Raw genomic sequence first — 15,678 nt, 5'->3', positions numbered from 1 at the left:
CATGAAGATATTCCTCAAGAAGAGCAACCCCAAGGCACATAATTGTCAGATTCACCAGGGTTGAAATGAAGGAAAAAATCCTAAGGGCAGCCAAACAGATCTCACAGCAGATCTCTTGGCAGAAACCCTACAAGCTAGAAGGGAGTGGGGGCCAATATTCAACATCCTTAAAGAAAAGAACTTTCAACCCAGAATTTCATATCTGGCCAAACTAAGCTTCATAAGTGAAGGAGAAATAAAATCCTTTACGAATAAGCAATTGCTGAGAGATTTCATCGCTACAAAACCTGCCTTACAAAAATTACTGAAGGAAGTACTAAACAGGGAATGGGACAACCAGTACCAGCCACTGCAAAAATGTACCAAATGGTAAAGAACAACAACTCAAGGAGGAAGCCACGTCAACTAATGGGCAAAACAACCAGCCAGTAACTAACAAAATGGCAGGATCAAATTCAAACGTAACAATATTAATGTTGAATGTGAATGGCCTAAATGCCCCAATCAAAAGACACAGACTGGCAAACTGGATAAAAAGTCAAGACCCATCAGTGTGCTGTATTCAGGAGACCCATCTCATATGCAAAGACTCACATAGACTCAAAATAAAGGGATGGAAGAAGATTTGCAAATGGAGAGCAAAAATAAAGCAGGGGTATCAATCCTAGTCTCTGATAAAACAGACTTTAAAACAATAAAGATCAAAAAAGAAAAAGAAAGGCATTACATAATGATAAAAGGATCAATGCAACAAGAAGAGCTAACGATCCTAAATATATATGCACCCAATGCAGGAGCACCCAGATACATAAAGCAAGTTCTTAATGACCTACAAGGAGACTTAGACTCCCACACAATAATAGTGGGATACTTTAACACTCCACTGTCAATATCAGACAGATTAAAGAGACAGAAAGTCAATAAAGATATCCAGGACTTGACCACAGATTTGGACCAATCAAACCCAATAGACATTTACAGGACACTCCACCCCAAATCCACAGAATACACATTCTTCTCAGCACCACGTTGCACTTACCCCAAAGTTGACCACATAATTGGAAGTAAATCACCCCTCATTAAATGCAAAAGAATGGAAATCATAACAAACAGTCTCTCAGACCACAGCACAATCAAATTAGAACTTAGGATTAAGAAAAGCACTCAAAACTGCACAATCACATGGAAATTGAACAACTTGCTCCTGAATGAGGAATGGATAAACAATGAAATGAAGGCAGAAGTAAAAATGTTCTTCAAAACCAAGGAGAATGAAGATACAATGTACCAGATCCTATGGGACACATTTAAGGCAGTGTCTAGAGGGAAATTTATAGCAATAAATGCCCACATGAGAAACAAGGAAAGATATAAAATTGACACCCTATCATCAAAATTGAAAGAGCTAGAGGAGCAAGATCAAAAAAACTCAAAAGCAAGCAGGAGACAAGAAATAACTAAGATCAGAGCAGAACTGAAGGAGATAGAGACACAAAAAACCCTTCAAAAAATCAATAAATCCAGGAGCTGGTTTTTTGAAAAGATTAACAAAATATACCACTAGCTAGACAAATAAAAAAGAAAAGAGAGAAGAATCGGATAGATGCAATAAAAAATGATAAAGGGGAGCTCACCACTGATTCCTCGGAAATACAAACTACCATCAGATTATTACAAACAACACTATGCACATAAACCAGTAAATCTGAAAGAAATGGATAAATTCCTGGACACCTGCACCCTCCCAAGACTAAGTCAAGAGAAGTTAAAACCCTGAATAGCAAAGTCTGAAGTGAGGCAGCAATTACTAGCCTACCAACCAAAAAAAAAGCCCAGGTCCAGATGGGTTCACAGCTGAATTCTACCAGACATACAAAGAGGAGCTGGTATTATTCCTGTTGAAACTATTCCAAACAATACAAATAGAGGGAATCCTCCCTAACTTTTTCTATGAGAGCAACATCATCCTGATACCAAAATCCGGCAGAGACACAACTAAAAAAGAAAACTATAGGCCAATAGCCATGATGAACACTGATGCAAAAATCTTCAAGAAAATACTGGGAAATTGAATCCAACAGCACATCAAAAAGCTTATCCACCACGATCAAGTAGGCTTCATCCTGGGGATGCAAGGCTGGTTCAACATATGCAAATCTATAAACGTAATCATTACATAAACAGAACCAAAGACAAAAACCACATAAAGGCCTTCGACAACATTCAACAACCCTTTATGGGAAAAACTCTCAATAAACTAGGTATCAGTGGAACGTATTTCAAAACAATAAAAGCTATTTATGAGAAACCCACAGCCAATATCATATTGAATGGGTGAAAACTAGAAGCATTCCTTTTAAAAACTGGCACTAGGCAAGGATGCTCTCTCTCACCACTCCTATTCAATATAGTATTGGAAGTTCTAGCCAGAGCAATTAGGCTAGAAAAAGAAATAAAGAGCATTCAATTAGGAAAAGAAGAAGTCAAATTGTCCCTATTTGCAGGCAACATGATTGTATATTTAGAAGACCCTATCATCTCAGCCCAAAACCTCCTTAAGCTGATAAGCAACTTGAGCAAGGTCTCGGGATACAAAATCAATGTGCAGAAATCACAAGCATTCCTATACACCAATAACAGACTAACAGAGAGCCAAATCATGAGCGAACTCCCATTTACAATTGCTACAAAGAGAATAAAATACTGAGGAATACAACTAACAAAGGATGTAAAAGATCTCTTCAAGGAGACCTACAAACCACTGATCAAGGAAATAAGAGAGGACACAGATGGGAAAACATTCCATGCTCATGGTTAAGAAGAATAAATATTGTGAAAATGGCCATACTGCCCAAAGTAATTTATAGATTCAATGCTGTCCCCATCAAGCTACCATTGACCTTCTTCACAGACCTGGAAAAAAGCACTTTAAACTTCATATGGAGCCAAAAGAGAGCCTGCATAGCCAAGACAATCCTAAGCAAAAAGAATAAAGCTGGAGGCATCATGCTACCTGACTTCAAACTATACTACAAGCCTACAGTAATCAAAACGGCATGGTACTGGTACCAAAACAGAGATACAGACCAATGGAATAGAACAGAGGCCTCAGAGGCAATACCACACATCTACAACCATCTGATCTTTGACAAACCAGACAAAAACAAGCAATGGGGAAAGGATTTCCTGTTTAATAAATGGTGTTGGGAAAACTGGCAAGCCGTATGCAGGAAGCTGAAACTGGACCCCTTCCTGACACCTTACACTAAAATTAACTCCAGATGGATTAAAGATTTAAACATAAGAACTAACACCATAAAAACCCTAGAAGAAAACCTAGGCAACACCATTCAGGACATAGGCACAGGCAAGGACTTCATGACTAAAACACCAAAAGCATTGGCAACAAAAACCAAAATAGACAAATGGGATCTAATTAAACACCAAAGCTTCTATACAGCAAAAGAAACAATCATTAGAGTGAATCAGCAACTAACAGAATGGGATAAAATTTTTGCAATCTACCCATCAAAGGGCTAATATCCAGAATCTACGAAGAACTAAAGCAGATTTACAAGAAAAAAAAACAAACAAACCCATTCAAAAGTGGGTGAAGGATATGAACAGACACTTTACAAAAGAAGACAAATATGCGGCCAACAAACATATGAAAAAATGCTCATCATCATTGTTCATTAGAGAAATGCGAATCAAAACCACATTGAGATACCATCTCACACCAGTTAGAAAGGCGATCATTAAAAAATCTGGAGACAACAGATGCTGGAGAGGATGTGGAGAAAAAGGAACACTTTTACATTGTTGGTGGGAATGTAAATTAGTTCACCCATTATGGAAGACAGTGTGGCGATTCCTCAAGGATCTAGAAATAGAAATTCTATTTGACCCAGCAATCCCATTACTGGGTATATACCCAAAGGATTATAAATCGTTCTATCATAAAGACACATGCACACATATGTTCATTGTGGTGGTGTTTATGATAGCAAAGACTTGGAGCCAACCCAAATGCCCATCAATGATAGCCTGGACAAAGAAGATGTGGCACATATAACCATGGAATACTATGCAGCCATAAAAAAATGATGAGTTCGTGTCATTCATAGAGACATGGAGGAATCTAGAAACCATCATTCTCAGCAAACTGACAGTAGAAAAGAAAACCAAACACTGCATATTTTCACTCATAGGTGGGTGATGAACAATGAGAACACTTGGGCACAGGGAAGGGAACAACACTCACAGGGCTAGGTGGGAGAGTGAAGGGGAGGGGAGGGGGGACAGTAAGGGAGTGTGGAGGATAGGGAGGGATAACACTGGGAGAAATGCCTGATGTAGGCGACGGGGTAAGCGAGGATGGAGACAGCAAACCACCATGGCATGTATGTACCTATGCAACAATCCTGCAGGATGCAAGATGTGCACATGTACCCCAGAGCCCAAATACAAAAAAAAAAAAAAGGGGTCTTGTTTGTGGCCTAGGTGGGAGTGCTGCAGTGTGATCATTGTTCACTTCAGCCTCATATTCCTGGGCTCAAGCGATCCTCCTGCCTCAGCCTCCCAATGTGCTGGGATTATAGGGTTAAGCCATCTCACCCAGCTTCTGTAAGGTTTTATGTATTTTTTTATCATTAAATTAATTACCAAACCAACCTTACATTTATTAAAAAAAAAACAACCACTCAGTTCCCAAGGGTTTTATTATATAGAATAAACAAATCATAAATAAAAACAATGAAATACCAAGTGTTGATCATAATGTTCTCAGCAATAGTAAACAAATGTAAATAGTCTTTGTGTTCAACAGGGACAGGGTGGTGAAATGGCACAGAAGGCAAAAATCTGATGGACGTTTACACAACCATTAAATTAATGGTTACGAAGGCGGCTTAGCAACATACAAAAATGCTAACAATTTTAAGCAAAATAAAGTTCTGCGTGGCTAAGCATAGTGGCTCAGACCTGTAATCCCAGCACTTTGGAGGCCAAGTTGGGCAGATCAGTTGGGGTCAGAAGTTTGAGACCAGCCTGGCCAAGAAGGCGAAACCCCATCTCCACTAAAAATACAAAAAATTAGCCGGGTATGGTGATGTGTGCCTGTAATCCCAGCTACTCAGGAGGCTGAGGCAGGAGAATCGCTTGAACCCAGGAGGCAGAGGTTGCGATGAGCCGAGATTGTGCCATTGCACTCCAGCCTGGGCAACAGAGCAAAACTCCATCTCAAAAAAAAAAAAATTCTATGTGTATTATCACAACTAAGTGACAACACATCTTCCTCTGGACAAAGAATAAGGGTGGAAGGTCAGTCTGCAAGAATATGTAAGTGCTGGAGGGAAGGCCAGGCACAGGTTCTACTGCACTTTCTGCTGAGATTCTCATTACAATACAGTAAGTAAACATAAGGAAGGAGAAAGCCCCAGTTCTATTGTGGATGCTCTGGAAAGGCTGGAAACTGCAGCCGGTGGGGGATGACCCAGAGCCCAAGCTGGAGTCTCAGCAGGAACTCAGCAGCCCTGCTCCTGCAGCGTAACTTGAATTATCTCAGTGCACTGACTCCTCCTCCCACCCCCATCCCCTTGAAACCTTCAAACGGTAAGCTCAGTGAATTTTGGCCTGGGTCAGTGAATATTTCCTGGGCCTCCTTGATGAATTGAGGATTAAAGCCAAGTCTAGTCAAACTCAAAGGGCCATTAGAATGGGCCATTGTGGGGACCAGAGGCCCATGTGCTTGTGGCGTGCAGTTTGGGGCATCCCCTGGTCCCAGCACTCACTGGGATACATTCAGCAGGGCTGTCTGTCAGTGGAGACAGCCCATGGCTGGAGAAGTGATTGGTTTGATTCTGCGTTCATTTTCTTTTCAGAAGGGGAGATGTGGTTTGAGGGTGCCCTGGGCACTGGTCCCAGAGCTGGGGTCGAGCCCTGTTTCTGTCAGTTGCTGAGTGTGACTGGGGGCCTCAGATACCCCCAACACTCTTCAGCAAAATGCAGTTGCTAGGCAGGGGTTTGAGGGCCTCAGGGTGACGGTGACTGTGCTGCTCATGAAGATCCAAGGCCCCTGAGGGATGAGGGACTGTGTGGCAGGGCTCTGAGCCACCCTTCACCTGGATTAAATAGAGCGGGGAGAGAGGTCCTTTACCTGTCTGCCATACTGGACTCCCTCAGAAGATTTCAGTTGAGAAATAAAACAAGAGAAGAAAAAAAGAATCCCTCACAGTCTTCATTACTATTTTTAAAAAAATGGTTAGAAATCACCAGACTAGAAAATGTGATCAGGCTGTTACGGGTCCACACCCATGGGACTCGGATCACACGGGCCTTGCCCAGCACCTGCAGGGGGGTCCTGGTGGCTTCATCCAGCATTGACTCCAGCCCCGCAGTGGCCACCGATGGCTTCCGGGTGTAGTCCCTTTGGCCTCTTCCCCAGCCTGTTCTGCAGCAGGCTCCCGGGCCATCCACCCCGCCTTCCTGCCCTGCAGGTCCCTGCTCTCTGCCCAGTCTACCACCCCCAGCACATCTCTGCCCTTCAAAGCCCTCCCCATTCTGCAAGGCCTTACTGTAATGTCCACTTCCCCACAAGCCTCTACCGAAGCCCCAACCCCCAGATCCTCCGAGGCATTGGCTTCCGTGTTTCCTTGCAGGTTCTACCATTTCCATCCTCAAATGCTCTTGGCAGGGATGCTCCAGAGGGTTTCTGGGAATAAGGTGCAGAAGCAGCAGTGCATGAGGCTTGGGTTCAAATCTCAGCCCTGCCAAATGTAACCCTGGTGTAAAACCCTATATATATGGTTTTATACAACCAGTAACCCATATATATGTATGCATATATATAAAAAATATATAAATACATGTAAATATATATTATATATGTATATATTATATATAAATATATGTTACATATATAAATATATATATTTGTATTTGTATATATTTATATATATTTATATTAAATTATAAAATATAAATTTTATAAAAATATAAAATTATATTAAATTATAAAATATAAATTTTATAAAAATATAAATATATATTTATAAATATATAGAAATATAAATATATATTCTATTTTGATAAAAAGTTAAGTAGAATATATGTACAAAGTTTGCATTGTATGTTTTTCAGAGTAATACAAGTACCTGATTTCAAATTCAAATCGTAGAAAGGGGTCCATAATTAAAAGCATCTCCGCCTATGTCATCTCTTTCCACACACTTGAATTTCCCACTGCAGATGTTTAAGTTGCAAACGTGTTTACTGTAGAAAATCACAAAATGCAGACAAGCAGAAAGCAGGCCGAGCCAGCACAGTGAGATCCCACTTCTCCTTTGAGAATATCTTTTTCTAGATAATGTTGCCAGCCTTTTTTTTTTCCAAATCAGTCCTCATTGTATGTTTTCTATGCATTATAGCTCTAATCACAGTCTACCTTCAACCGAATGAACAGAACTGATATTTGTAAAGTAAAGAGGGGCAGTGAGTGCCATTCAAAGTGTGGGATAAGCACCACGAGGAAGCTTGCTAGAAATTCGGTGTCTTTGGCCCCAGCCCAGGGTTTGAATTTGGACAAGCTGGTGGCTGAAGTGCGCATTACAGCTGGGAAGGGCTGTGCAGAGCAGAGTTACTCAAAGTTGCAACCCACTGACTCACAGCCCTGGACAAGAGGCCTGAGCCAGAATGTATATAGCACGCTGCTTGGTTTACAGAAGAATACGTGCTATTATACTAACTACTGCCAACAAAACTAAACAATGTGATTGATGAGGGCCGTGATTAACATTCTGGCCCCTGCTCCTTATCTTGTCAGGGACCAGGGACACACAGTTCGTGGGCTTGGCACTGTCAGCCAGCCACACTTTGAGTGGCGCTGTTTAGATCACACAGTTGGAAAATAGGGGGCTGGGACTGGGTTTCTCTAGCTTTTGATCCTAATCTTCTCATTCTGTGTGTGACCCTCCCACCCGACCGTCTCACAGACACAGATGCACATATTTGCACAGGCACAGCCCACCCTAGGAGAGCCCTGGCCCAGAGTTAGTGATTAGAAAACATCTGTCTCTTGAGTCAGACCAAGGCTCCCACATCCCTGTGTCTTGGTCCACCCCAGGCCTCTGTTTACATTAAAAGTAACCCTGGTGTAAAACCCTTTTTATCAGCTCCTCATGTCAGGATGAAACAGAGCAGGGCCTCGTAGGATGTCCGGAGTCAAGAGAAGCCCAGCCCAGGAGCTTTGATGGACTAGGAGGGAGACAAAACACAACTTCTTTGCCCAGCTCAAGTTCCCAAGGCAAAAACAGCTCTCAGATCCCAGGACCTGTATGTAACCGGGGATCTATAAACCCTAGACCAGGCTTCTGCTGCGGGTGCCAGAAGCAGGTAACAATAATGCATGATCACCAGGAAGGTGTGGATTTCAGAGTCAACACCAGCCTAATCTAAAATGCCACATGGCATTCAGTCCAGCCTTACTGTCACCTTTCCCAAGGAGCCCAGGGAGTCCTATAGGTTTAGATCCCAGGGTTCAGTTTTACTTGGACATTGGGGAAACTCAGACCTTTTCAAGCAGTTAAAATTCTTAACTAAGTTTTTAACAACTTAGTTAAAACACTTGGGAATCAGTTTTTTAGGTCACTCTTCCCTGACTATGTGACCCTAGGGAAGTTGCTTCTCTGAGTATCAGTTTCTTTTTTTTTTTTTTTTTTTTTGAGACCAGGAGTCTCACTCTATCATCAGGCTGAAGAGCAGTGGCGCAATCTCAGCTCACTGCAACCTCCAACTCCCTGGTTCAAGTGAATCTCCTGCCTCAGCCTCTCGAGTAGCTAAGATTACAGGCACGAGCCACCATGCCCAGCTAATTTTTGTATTTTTAGCAGAGACACGGTTTCACCATGTTGGCTAGGATGGTCTCTATCTCCTGACCTTGTGATCTGCCTGCCTCAGCCTCCCAAAGTGCTGGGATTACAGGTGTGAGTCACCACCCCAGCCGTAAGTTTCTTTTCTTTTTTTTTTGGCAAGTACTTTATTATTCCCTAGCTAATCAGTTTCTTATTCTATAAGATATGGCATAATAATATTGACCTCATAAAGGTATTGTGAGAATTAGTGGCAATCTCGGTAAAGTACCTAGCATCAGTGCATTCATTCATTCAGTCACTCATTTGTCTATACTGAGCACCTCTGTGCAGCATGGGAAGCACGAAGTCCAGAGAGGAGGATGGAGACCACACAAACAGACAGACACAGAGCAAGCTGCAGCAGGTGCTGCATAGAGAAGGGAAGGAAGCCTGTATCAGGGGCCCGGTCTAATCTGGGGATCAGGAAGGAAGGTTTTACTGAATGAGTGATTCTGAGCTCAGGTTCCAAACATCGGTAGATGCTTATAAGACTAAACCAGGGAAGAGCATTCCAGGAGTGTCTTAGGGATTACTATTTATATTTTCCAGAATGTAATTTGGGCCAGAGAAAAGACGGTTGGATTTATTTTACTTTTTGAGACAAAATTTGCAGACAGCAAAATGCATGAGCCTTATGATACAATTTGAGTTTTGACAAATGCATACACCCATGTAACCAGCATCACTATCGTGAGATGGAACTTTGCTGTCAAACTGGGTTTATCTTCATATATTCATAACCTCGTTCCCTGATTAAACAAGTTAAGAAGCTGGGTTTTTTTGTGTATTTTGAGCTGGAGTATTGCTCTGTCACCAAGACTAGAGTACAGTGGCAGGATCTCAGCTCACTGCAACCTCCGCCTCCCAGGTTCAAGGGATTCTCTTGCCTCAGCTTCCTGAGTAGCTGGGACTACAGGCATGTGTCACCACGCCCAGCTAATTTTTGTACTTTTAGTAGATATGGGGTTTCTCCATCTTGGCCAGTCTGGTCTCAAAATCCTGATCTCAAGTGATCCACCCACCTTGGCCTCCCAAAGTGCTGGGATTACGGCTATGAGCCACTGAGCTCGGCCAAAAGCTGGGTTTTAATGGGGGCATTTCATTGTGGATATTTTACAAGGCTTTGAGCTAAGTTTAAATCTCATATAACTTTCCCCAGGTCTCTCCATGTTGCTGAGACTCAACTTCCTCATCTGTAAAATGGAGTTAATCGAACTTACTTCATAGGGCTGTGTGAGGAATTGGGTCTGTACATGGCTGTCAAATGCCTAGTTAGTGCCTGGTGGACATTCTGTGAGTTAGCTCTGATAGGAGTTTCTGGAATGGAGATGACGGTGGGGAGCAGGGCCATTTCTCGCTGACATCCTTGGGGCCAGAGATGGGCCTTTCCAGGGCAGCATGGGCAGTATGTGCACCCCTCATTCAGTCTGTTTGTTCACAGGGATGTGTCTGCAGGCCTTCGTAGAAGCCTTCTTTTTCCTGGCTCAGAGGAAGTTCAAGATGCTGCCACTTCATGAGCAGGTGGCTTCGCTGATTGACCTGTGCGAGTACCACCTGTCCCTGCTGGATGAAAAGCGCCTGGTGTGTGCCCGGGGCATCCCCTCTGGGGGCCGACCCGCCCACCGTGGCACTCCCCAGGAGTCCTCCCCCTCAGCCCAGCTGGCTGGGGACAACCTCCAACCCCGCACCAGCTGCGCCAATAAGCTGTCCCATCCCAGACATACCCTTTCCTGAGGGCCACTCTGTCTTCGCAGAAGATGGAAGATGAGGGTGACTTTCAGGACTGGAGAGCCCCAGGCATTCTGCCTGCAGGCCGCCGAAGGGCCTGGCTGCCCCGCCCCCATGAACCGTCTCTGCTTGTGGCTGAGCTGCACTTCACCAGGTTGGCTGGTTCTCACCTGCCTTCCTCCCCGCACCTCTTGGTGATACACCCTGTTTTCGAGTCATCAGTGGACATATGACATCTAAAACGTGACAGATGGCAGCTTCTATTCTGGGCTCACAGGAAGCACCAACTGGGGCAAATCTGTTGTGTTTGGGGCACGGGACACAAACGATCCCAAGGCCTGGAGCCGTGGAGAGGAAGCCGAGTGCTGGGATCTGCCGGGACCTCCGCACGCCCACAGGGAAAAGCCCGAGAACATTGTGTTTATTTCCTGCCACCCGCTCCATGAGAAGGAAGTGGAAATATCAAGTAGGCGTCTGCGAATCTCCCATCCCAATCATGTGCTACACGGGTGTAGTGAACAGATTACCCTCATTTAGTTCATTAGCTTGCCTGTTGCTGCAATGTTTGGTTTGCTATTAATTAAGAAATAATTAATCAAGAAGTAACTAAGACTCCTAGAGCCTCAGAGCTGGCAGGAGCCTCAGAGGTCATTTTGTTTGATTTTGTTTGACTGTGATCCCAGAGCAGGAATCCCATCTTTAGCCTCCCTGATCAGATGGTCAGAGTGGACCCCTGCATAGGTAGGGTGCTGGTCACGTGGCCAGTGTGTCCACAAGAAGCACTGCCAGGTGTCCCTGCATGCCCAGCACTGTGTTGGGAGCCCTTAGTAAGGAGAGGAAATCAGACGTGGATGAGAACCAGAGCGAGAGGAGGAGTGCATGTTAGGCTTGGTGCCAGGGACAGGGAAGCTCAAGCTCTCTCTTCCATGAGACCCTTTCCTTGTCTCCATCTGTATCCCCAGGTAGCCCCCCTCTCAGAGGAAACACCTCAGAGGCAGCGGAAGGTGGTGTTTTGGAAACAGCCTTGGTCACGTCAGGGTGCAGGTCCCATTGAAGACAGGCAGACCTGACCTGGCAAAGCCAAGCTCTCCAGAGTGTGGTTGGATTTGAGGTTGATGTGGCGCTTTCCTGGAGGGTCCCTTTAAAGGATGCTGAGGGCCCTGGGAAGAGTCAATCATCAGGCTCCAAGCGAGGTGGAGGAAAGTCTTTGAGGCACTAGTACTGTGCCTGGTACACAGAAGGACTCAGAAAAGGCTCGTATGCACGGCCAGGGAGAGGGGCGTGGGAGGCAGAGGCGCATCCCAGACAAGCCCCTGTAGCTTTTTCCTCCCTGCCAACATCCTGTCCTGCCTCCTGACCCAAGTCCTCTTCCCTCAAACTGAGAAGAGCAGTTGACTCACGGCCTAGCCCACAGCCTGGTTCATAACAGGTACTCAAAAGCATCTGTGGAAACAAGTTACTTGAATCCGCCTTCCCCAGGTATTTTTAAACCCAAAGAGAAGGTTTTTAATCCAAGGTGTCTCCAGTTGTTGGCAAGTGATTTGAGAGCAGGGGCTGCTGTGTTCCTCCTTGTCTGGGGCTCCTTGCTGCCGGGAGCTTACCCTCTCAAGGAGGAAAACCGGTGTCCCCTGGTGTGGCTGCCGTGCAGTGCCCCTTCCCTGCCACTAGCAGAGCCCAAAGGCTGCCGCTCTTCCCCAGCCTAGAGGGGCTGTGGGCCCGAGCCCGGCAGAACCCACTCTGGGCTGTTCAGTGTCAGCAGACTTATGCAATGACTTTATTTTCCCAAGCAGAAGGCGGGATAGGTGGGAAGATGGCACAGGCAGAATATGCCTGCTGAGGTGTGTCGAGTGCCCCCTACTTGGGGCACGGTGGCGGTGTCATTGGCTCAGTTCCCCAGGTCCTAGGGCAGGTCCGTACCACTGCTCCCCTTTCAGATGAGGAAAGGAAGGCCCAGGAGGCCATGTGGTCAGGACTTGGTCCAGGTCTGTCTGTCGGCTCCTTGTCCCTAGGCGAGCATGAATTCAGCTCCAAGTAGAGACCCCGCAGGACTACCCCGCTCGGGGCTGCCTGGGGCTTGTCATGGTCTGGTGGCATGCGACAAGGCAGTCAGGACTCCTAAATGGTCCAGTGTGAGAAACAACGTTGGAAGCCCCCATGCGGCTCTCCCAATGCCCTTTGGCAGAACAAATGTATTTCCCAGAGAAAGGCCAGAGGAAATGAGTCGGGGCACACTTGTCATCAAGTGGGAGCCACCAAGAGTCTTAACAAAGTTCTCACTCGGCACTCTTTCTTGAGGTTGGTCTTTAGACGGTATTCATTTGCCAAAATGGAGTTCAATGTTCGGGTCCAAAACCAGCCAAGCACACTGAATGTTTTGAAAAATAAAATAAAGAGGTTGAATTCCAGCCACCTTGTCTGGGGTGATATAAAATCGTCAGCTCTCCTGGTGAGGAAGGGCCTCTCCCACCCCTGCCATTATCTGGAGGCAGGTTGCTCCCCCCACCATGGCTCCTGTATCCTGGGAGTAGCCCCTCCTCTGTCGACAAGGCCCCAAATAAGCCCCAGGACACGGAGCCTCGCTGGTGATTTTCTGAGAGGCCATTTGTGACAGATTGGCCCCTTTTCAGTTCAACCAAAAGCATTTCGAGGCTGCTCCATTATCAGAATGAGTGATAGCTGACTCACCCCGCCTCCTCTGTTCCTAAGAAGAAGTCCCACTGTATTTACCCCTTTGGTAATCGGCCACTCATTTTATTGGTGTAATTGAAGCAATAGCAAAAGCAGATTGCTTCCTCCAAGAGGACAGGAAGCAGAGCCCAGAGTCCGGCGGGCCCAGGGGCCCTAGCACATAGCTGTGCAGCCCCTGTGCTTTGCTGCGAGATAAGCCCGGTCCCTGGAAGGGCCCTCAGTACCCATCTCCAGCGTCTTCTCTCTCTCCCTCTCCTGTCCCCTCCCCCTCTTACTGACACCTGTCTTGCCCCACCCCCAGCGCACACACAGCCCAGCCACATGGATGCTCTCCCTAGTCTGCTGACTGAGTTCCTGGAGAGCTGGGTGCTCCAGGGCTTGGAACGAACGGGTAAGATCAGGCCCAGCCAGTTCTTAGTTTGAGGAGTTCACATCCAAGTATGACAAGTTAGTGGGCCCAACCTGGGGAGAGATGCATCAGAACAGGGCAGACCCACCCTTTCCTGCTGTGCTAGTCTTGCCCCTTTGGGTGTACCCCTGGGCAGCTTCCTTGCTCCTGCCATGCTGACCCTGCCTGCCCTTCCTTCCAACCTCCCAGGGGAACAGGCTCAGCGTTTCTGCTATTAGGGGCAGGAGCTGTGTCCTCACGGCCTGGCCAGAATGGAGCCTGCGGTAGGTGCTTATAAAGACCCACTGGATTCAGTGCCACTGTTGGCAAGTGCTGGTCCCAACAGACCCCTCCCCATGTGCAGAGGCAGGGCTTCCAGGAGAGATGAGCGTCCATCCCTAAAACAAACTGCCTGGATTCCTCTTCCTTCTCCGCCCAGCCTCTGCCCACTCCCCCGAACTCAGATATGATCTCTCGCCTGGGCTTCCGCTGCCTCCCTGCCTCTCACCCCTCCACCCTACCCTCCATCCCCACTAGTGTGGAAGGAACTCGGAGAGCAACAGAGCTGATGTTCAGTCGCCTATTGAAAGCAGCCCCCATCGGTGCCCTTCCTTTCTTTCCATCGTAAGGCCCATGCCTGGCCCCCACACCCCAGGGCCAGGCTCTGTGGCCTCCCTGAGCCCCTGTCCTACCCCTGCTCCCAGGACTGTTTGTATCTGTTGTCACCAGACAGGAGGAGGTGTGCTATTTCCCGCCATCCTTGTCTTCTGCCCCTCTGCCTGGAATGGCCTTCCTCTGCCCAGTGGCAAACAGACTTCCAAGGCCCAGTTCTAATACCCTTGCTGCAATCCCCAAAACAGAGTGAGTGGTTCCCTCCCCACACTCCCAAGAACTGGAAAGTTCCTGTATTGTCGCGCATACTGTGGGACCACAGCATTGGCTCCCACCAAGTTGTGCGTTCCTGCAGGATCAGGCATGTGCTAGGGCCATGTTGGCACGGAGCGGGTGCTTGCTGTGAATAGGAACATTTAGCAGACCCCAGGAGAAGAGATAGTGTGACCGCGCTTGTTCTCCGCCTCGCCTGTGGATGCCTTTAAGAAGCACAGATTTCTAAACCTTGCCAAGCCAATCTGCTGAACACCTCTACATCCCCGCCTGCCTTGTTGGCTCCCTGGGATTCGGCAGCTGTCTTGTGTCCGTAGACAAATAATGGCTCCTCTGACCCTAGGTGTCTCTCCACGGTCCTTTGTGGGCAGACCTGGGCTGTGTACCAATGGGCACCCCCTCTCGTTCAGTCTCAGAGACAGGATGCCAGGCTGGACAGTCCTCACCAACAACACCCCTCCAGCCAGCCTCCCTTCAACTCTGCATTGCCCTGAGTTTGTGTGGAGTTGGTAAGTTCCCAGCAGGTCCTCCTGATGTGCATGTGGGTAGCCAGGGGAAGGAAGTGGGAGGGTAGGGGCACAGACACTTGGAATGGTGTCCTTATCCTACATGATTTTATCTGCACATGCTCAATCCTTCACAGTTTAGCAAGTACTTTTAGATCCATCCAACCTCATGAAGGATGAGGATCGTTGGCACTCTTTTTTCCCTGAGGTGGAGAACTGGCTTCCAGGAGGCTTAGTGACTGACTGAGGTCTCGAGGTCTCTGGCTGGTGAAGCACAGAGCCAGGGTCCCCCAGAGGCTTCCAGCTGGCTCCAGATCCCACACTCCTTCCTCAGCACTTCTTGGTTCTGCACGGTGCCTCAGTGCTCCCCAAAACATCCCATTTGCAGATGTGGAAACCCACGTCCCACAAAGGCTGGGTGTTGGCTCCACTCAGTTCTGCGGACTTAGCTTGGGGCTGTCTGGCCTGCTCTCCTCCTGCCGAGCACCCCAGGAAGTTCTCCCAGCCACTCAGTGAGAGTAGCAAGTCCTGTCTCACTTGATCTTTGGGAGCATAAGAGGAGCTCACAGAAAAC

At 46.8% G+C, this 15,678-nt stretch overlaps 1 protein-coding gene across 7 annotated transcripts in view; it reads left to right on the top strand.

Moving 5' to 3' along the window:
• TTLL11 (tubulin tyrosine ligase like 11) overlaps positions 1–13,042 on the top strand; it is a 273,689-nt gene extending 260,647 nt beyond the window's left edge. For 6 of the 7 annotated variants that reach the window (XM_078375581.1, XM_054236534.2, XM_035256455.3 and 3 more), the window contains one exon: positions 10,351–13,042. In XM_078375581.1, coding sequence (XP_078231707.1) covers positions 10,351–10,643 — 293 coding nt within the window. In that variant the 3' untranslated portion in view covers positions 10,644–13,042. Of the gene's footprint in view, positions 1–10,335 lie in introns of all 7 variants that reach the window. The other variant, XM_078375574.1, reaches the window with a different exon arrangement.
• The last annotated feature ends 2,636 nt before the right edge of the window (positions 13,043–15,678 follow it).

The sequence above is a fragment of the Callithrix jacchus genome, chromosome 1, assembly GCF_049354715.1.
Source record: "Callithrix jacchus isolate 240 chromosome 1, calJac240_pri, whole genome shotgun sequence".
Classification (NCBI taxonomy): domain Eukaryota; kingdom Metazoa; phylum Chordata; class Mammalia; order Primates; family Cebidae; genus Callithrix; species Callithrix jacchus.
The sequence above is the reverse complement of the archived record's forward strand: the minus strand, read 5'-3'. Positions and strand labels throughout refer to the sequence as shown.